We start from the raw sequence: 5,869 nt of genomic DNA, 5'->3' as shown, positions 1-5,869 counted from the left end.
CTAACCCCATCCCAGTGTTTTTAACTGTACTTGTGCTATTTTACATTTCTGCCTAATAAAATATTCAATCAAAAGCCAGAGTAATACATATAGACCCCATAACAGATGACGTCACATTGATAAGAACCAGTATGCGTGCAACCAGTATGCGTGCAATGAAACCCATTCTGTCAGGTCTCGCTAGGACGCGCCTCACTAGCCAACACACAAGAGGGGGTTGGGGTGTGCTGAAACTACTAGCGCACCCCAAAACAACAGGTTGAGAATTGATTGCGTGAAACAATCACCTGTGCATCCAGTCTCAATGTTGGTAAACAAATAGTTGGTCTATTAGCTCGTTGTACATGGGATTAAGGTGCACTGTTAAGGCTCATTCCTTGCGCAGCCGGCCCGAGTTCAACTCCAAACGAAGGCCCTTTGCTGCATGTCCTTCCCCATCTCTCTATCCTGCCACTCGCTCTCTCTGTCTCTCTCCATTATCACTATCAAATAAAGGCTTGAATATATATATAAATATATAAGTTCACAGCAGGCACAAAATGGAGAAATGAAGTGGTTTTGTCTGAGAGAAATACACTCTCTCCTTAGTCCATTTCAACAGCAAAAAGAATATGTAGCTTCATGAATAATGAATGAATAAAAGAACACAAATATGATTGCCTTTGTTATGCGTTTCTATTAAGAGGAAGACATCTCAGAGCCAATATCATGGCCTCATTGCCTGTGTATTTGTTGCTTATTGACAGCGGTCGATGGGAAGGTCTCTATTCTCTTCATTGTAACCTGCACTGGCGAAACATATGGCCGCTTTCCTGTCGCAGTCACAGACAAATTGCCCACATTTGTCATTCAGGTCACCTGAATGACAAAAAAAAACAACAACATAAAAGTAGATCATTAGGCAGAGTGTCACGTATCAGGAATAGCAGATCTACAAGCTTGTAGCTCGGCAAAGTATAAATCGGGTTTACTACAAGAGGTCATAGCATTTCAAATGGATAGCTTCAGCCAGCTTCTTCAGAAACTCGGTAATGGACAAACAGATCAGTAAAGAAGACACTCTGGTTAAATTCACTGTGGAAGGACTAACACCCTGAAAGACACTGAAGCACACTGATCATATTTTACATTATTTAAATAGCAAACATGACCACAAATGTTTGAATTTTGTGGATTAAACCGTACAAAAGAAGATGAGTAGTTTCCAAAAGGATTTCCCCCAGAGTGACTTTATTGTATAGTATGAATGTTGGTCAAACTTAGTTGCCCTCAAGTTTGGGTTCCGATTCTTTCCACATGGCACATAGTACTGTAACTAACATTTTGTCAATCACATAAAAGTGAGTCAAGGGAAGAACCCCCTGTTAATGTCATGTGGGCACATATAGAAATATTGTACACAATATCTAAGCTTACATAGTATATTCTGTGGCCTGTTTCAGGTTAGATTTAGTTCCTGAGATCTCACGTGCCAATTAACAACAAAACGTCAAGTGTCAATAGGCAAACATACTCACTGGGACAAGTAACAATCTTGGTGGCCTCATCGCATTTGTAACGGTATCTTTTAGTGTATGGGTTGTGTATGAGAGGCCAACATGCATGGTGTTGCAATGCATCGCCATAGCACTTGTCATGGACCTCACAGCATCTGACACAAACAGAGAACAGACAGAAGAATAAGCCATAATTAATTCTGACTGAGAATAATACACAGTACTGTATAGAGGTAGAAGTAAGTAAGTAAGCTTTGCCGAGCCATGTGGCCCAAAGGGCAGGAGCCCTCTCCTCTTTCTATAGCGTGAGAGATCGAACCCCGACCTCCCAGTCTCAGGGCGGACACTCTAACCACCAGGCCACTAGTTATATAGTATTTATAGGTAGAAAGCACGCTAAATTAATTTATTAAAGCGTTCATCATAATTCTGTTATACATACAGTATTGTGCATTCAAGTGCTCCCACTTAATGAACTCATACATAAAGATCAGACAACAAAGAAATACTTAAAATAACAAGCAAGCAACACATCTTTGTCGCATTCACTTTCCCATCCCACCATTTGTTGTCCTTAAGTGCATACCTGTCAAGGTCATCAACAGGCTTACCACCGCCACCCTTCCCGCAGAAGCAACCATAGTCACCGTAATCCAGGAATGGCAGGCTATTGGGTATTGTACATTTAATCATTGAACGGAAGTGCCAAACCGCCCGTTTTCTCCTGTGCGCCACCACTGAGGCTATATGAGGGGACAAGGAGAAATTGGGATTGCTCTTAATACAATGTGATTATCAATTCACATGGCCCACAAACATACAGCAACACAATTGATTCAAAGTTCGAACCTTCTCAAACCCCCCCTTACCCTGTCTGACTGGATCCTCAACTGAGGATGTTATTTGAACACATTTGCAAAGATAAACAGACTGGGGGATGAGTGAAATTTTTAAAGAAGTTCATGTTGACCTAATCTGAGTTTCCAGAAGTTCTCGCATAAAAACGGGATGGGCAATGTTGACCTAGCTTTAGTTCATGCAGGGCACATATGCTGGGGAGTATGCAGGGGAGTCATATACGCCTCAGTTGTGATCAGATGTCAGTTTGCTGATTGCTTTCAATAAGCCACGCTTTTCTACACACCAATCACACCTCATTCCCTAACCAAATACGGCTCCCTCCTACGCTGGACCTCTGCTTTTCAATTGCTGCCACACACTACTGCTGGCAAAGCTTGCCTCCCACCACCCCAGCCGCCACCTTATAGTCCAGAGTCTTGCATTACTCAAACATTTAAACTGAATGTTAAACTGAAATGAATGTGTGCATGTCTCTAACGTAAACTGAAATTCAATGTTTGCATGGCTCTAAACTGAATTCAATATTCTATGGCTTTAATGTTAAACTGCATTCAAGTTTGCACGACTCAAGTTAATCGGATTCGATGTCTTGCAATGGGTCCGCTCTTGTATACCTGTGGGGGGTTTTGTATAGCGTTCCCTGCTTTTGCTTAGCATGCTGCTTAGCAAAATTTAGGGAACATCCTAAGAGTGAAGCCATTAACACCAAGTTTAACTGTATTCCATTTGTTGCAATAAATGGTTAAATCTACCTATGACGTGAGTGTTCCTGACTGAACTGATGTTGACAGTCATAAAGGATCAGCATTAAGTAGGCTTAATAAATGAACATCAAATGATACACATTTTCAGAGCAATGTCTACAGTATGTATTGGCAAGTTGTGAATTTAAAGGGATCAAATTGACTGGGGTTCGCTTTGAATCGAGAATTGATTTTGAATGATGACCCGAAGAATTGCAATCAAATCGAATACCAAAAGATTAACAACCCTAATAATAATCATCATCATAAAGAAACCATAGCACATACAAATCCAAACTAACAAGACAAATCTTTAAATGAGGGGTAACAGAAAACAACACAATGAGACAGTTAAATAAACGTAGTCTACAACAAGGAAAATCAAAGTCTGTCTGTAATGATGTTTCCAAAGTGAACAGAAAGCAGCCAGATAGTGTTGTCACAACATAATCCATGTTGGATGTTGAATATACTCACAGACTAGGAGACAGATGGACAGGACAAGCACAACACGACGCAGGTTCATTTTGCAGTTGAAGGAGCTGTGATGTGGAACGGGAACATCTTATATGGAATAAAGACCTTGAGGCGTGGTTCCAGGCCGATGACGCCAATGTACACCTGAAGACAAGACAGGAGAGGATGTAACCTCTGCAGTAGGCCTATTAAACACACACACAGTGTGTGTGTGCGTGTGCGTGTGTGTGTGTGTGTGTGTGTGTGTGTCACACAGACGCATAAACAAACATTCACAATGTGCCCAATCTATTTATTTGTTTTGAATGCATGATTGGGAAAAAATAACTTTACCTGTAGTTGTAATGGTTATGAATGTTGCCATAGGGATCTGCCTTGGCACGTGCACGTGTGTACCTGCTCTAACAGAGTGTGTGTGTTGTTCCTCCAGTCTGTCCATCAAGCCCGCTTCCAAGCAATGCCCGCTTCCTGGCAATGCTCAGGTTAGATTTACTCTAGGTACGCCTTCTGCACACACACACACACACACACACACACACACACACACACACACACACACACACACACACACACACACACACACACACACACACACACACACACACACACACACACACACACACACACGCACACGCACAGAGTTTACATTATGTTTTAAACATTCCAATTTGTTCACATGTGGTACTGTATAGGTCTATTGTGCATAAAAATGTAGGCCTATTGTGTGTGGAAAGATTTCCTGGCTTGGCATGCAATTTCAAAACAGAGAGCAGGAAGAGAGCAAACGTTGAGAAAAAAAAAAGACCCTAACCCTTGGACTGTTTAAGTATCTAACCAACATCTGTTAGACTTGGCACGCATGAAAGATATTTCATGTCAGTTAATATTTTATGGGTCCAGCCACTGTTGGCCAGTGGTGGACAAAGGACTCAACCCCAGTACTTGAGTCAAGAATAGATAGTCAAATATTACTCAACGACAAGTGAAAGTTTCTCTGTCAAATTTGTAGTTGATGTACTTTGTAGTTTGTAGCTACTTTTGAAGACTTAAGTATTTTTAAAAAGCAAGTACTCCAATACTTTAACTCAAGTATGAATTTGACTGAGCAACTTTCACTTAGACGTAGGCTGCTTGAGTAATATTGGACCAGGTGTAATTATACTTTGACTCAAGTACTTCGGTTGAGTACTTTGTCCACCACTGATGTTAACTAGGTTACAGCAACAACAAATAATTGGCTACTCTAAATAGAAAAAAAAACTAGGTTACAGCTGCTAATGGCACCTACAGTAAGTCTCTATGTAAAAATAAGGGATGTCCCAGACTAAAATAAATCTTGTACACCAAATAAATGTTTTTTTTTTACTCAAACAGTGCATTAGTTTATTGTTTTCCCATATGCACAGCCACAGCTTGTCTGAACTTCAATTAGCCTACCTATGCTTAGAGCTGGTCTGTCACAGTATTCTGAATTAATTTGACTGTGACACATAAAGGACACTAGGGGGAGCCAGAGGTCAAAAAAAGGATTCTCACAATAATAATAATATTGTAAGACTGTGAGGCTTTAAGGTTGCCCATATTATGGGCTCTCTGGACAGTACAGTATGGTGTGTTTTGTCTGTTAAGTAGACTGACATTTTTAACAAAAAAAGGTATAGCATGACATAGTATGATCTATTTTGAGCATTGAAATTGTTTAATAATGTTAGGATGATGTCTTTAATTAATTTACAATATTGTATAACTTTTAAGTGACAGTATGATTTTCTTGGCTTATTTCTGGCTAAATGGTACAGTAGTGTGAAGTTTTGATAACAGTAAAGTATGACATAAATTACATAAACATATTTTTGACAAAATAGTGTGGTCAAAAGGGCACATTTGTAAGGAAGAAGAGGAGTAATACTCTGAATATATATACTCTATAGGAAAAATAGCAGCTCTGACTTTGGTAACCGAGAATGTTCAATGCAGGACGTGATTAGATTGTGTCTGTAAGAGCAGTCTGTAGATGAGAGGGATGTTATAGTATAGGGTTGCAGTGCATGCATAAACCCCACATTACAGACAAGACAAAGGCACATTTGACAGTTCACTGGTGTAAACTAAGACCATTGGCACTGGTCTACAGAGCTGTGGAGAAAAGTACCATGTTAAGATGTGTCATCTTTCACCATAATTAGGTGGTTGAGTGACTGCGTGGCATATACACCGGTACAGGCCTGAATGCTTGACCCCTACAACAGCGTCTCAAAAACATTTATTTTCTTTTTTATTATTTCAAAATAA

At 40.1% G+C, this 5,869-nt stretch overlaps 1 protein-coding gene across 1 annotated transcript; it reads right to left on the bottom strand.

Annotated features, from left to right (window-relative positions):
• Positions 1 to 656: 656 nt before the first annotated feature.
• On the bottom strand, positions 657 to 4,021 carry LOC311035565 (phospholipase A2-like). Its single transcript, XM_084043840.1, has 5 exons — positions 3,911 to 4,021; positions 3,578 to 3,721; positions 2,083 to 2,239; positions 1,518 to 1,651; positions 657 to 858 (listed from the first exon to the last, which is right to left on the bottom strand). The coding sequence occupies exons 2-5, from the start codon at positions 3,624 to 3,626 to the stop codon at positions 737 to 739; spliced, it is 462 nt and encodes a 153-aa protein (XP_083899966.1). The 5' UTR covers positions 3,627 to 3,721; positions 3,911 to 4,021; the 3' UTR covers positions 657 to 736.
• Positions 4,022 to 5,869: the final 1,848 nt, after the last annotated feature.

The sequence above is a fragment of the Gymnoscopelus microlampas genome, assembly GCF_963454915.1.
Source record: "Gymnoscopelus microlampas genome assembly, chromosome: 19".
Lineage (NCBI taxonomy): Eukaryota > Metazoa > Chordata > Actinopteri > Myctophiformes > Myctophidae > Gymnoscopelus > Gymnoscopelus microlampas.
Note: the sequence above shows the minus strand (reverse complement) of the source record. Positions and strands in the feature narration are given on the sequence as shown.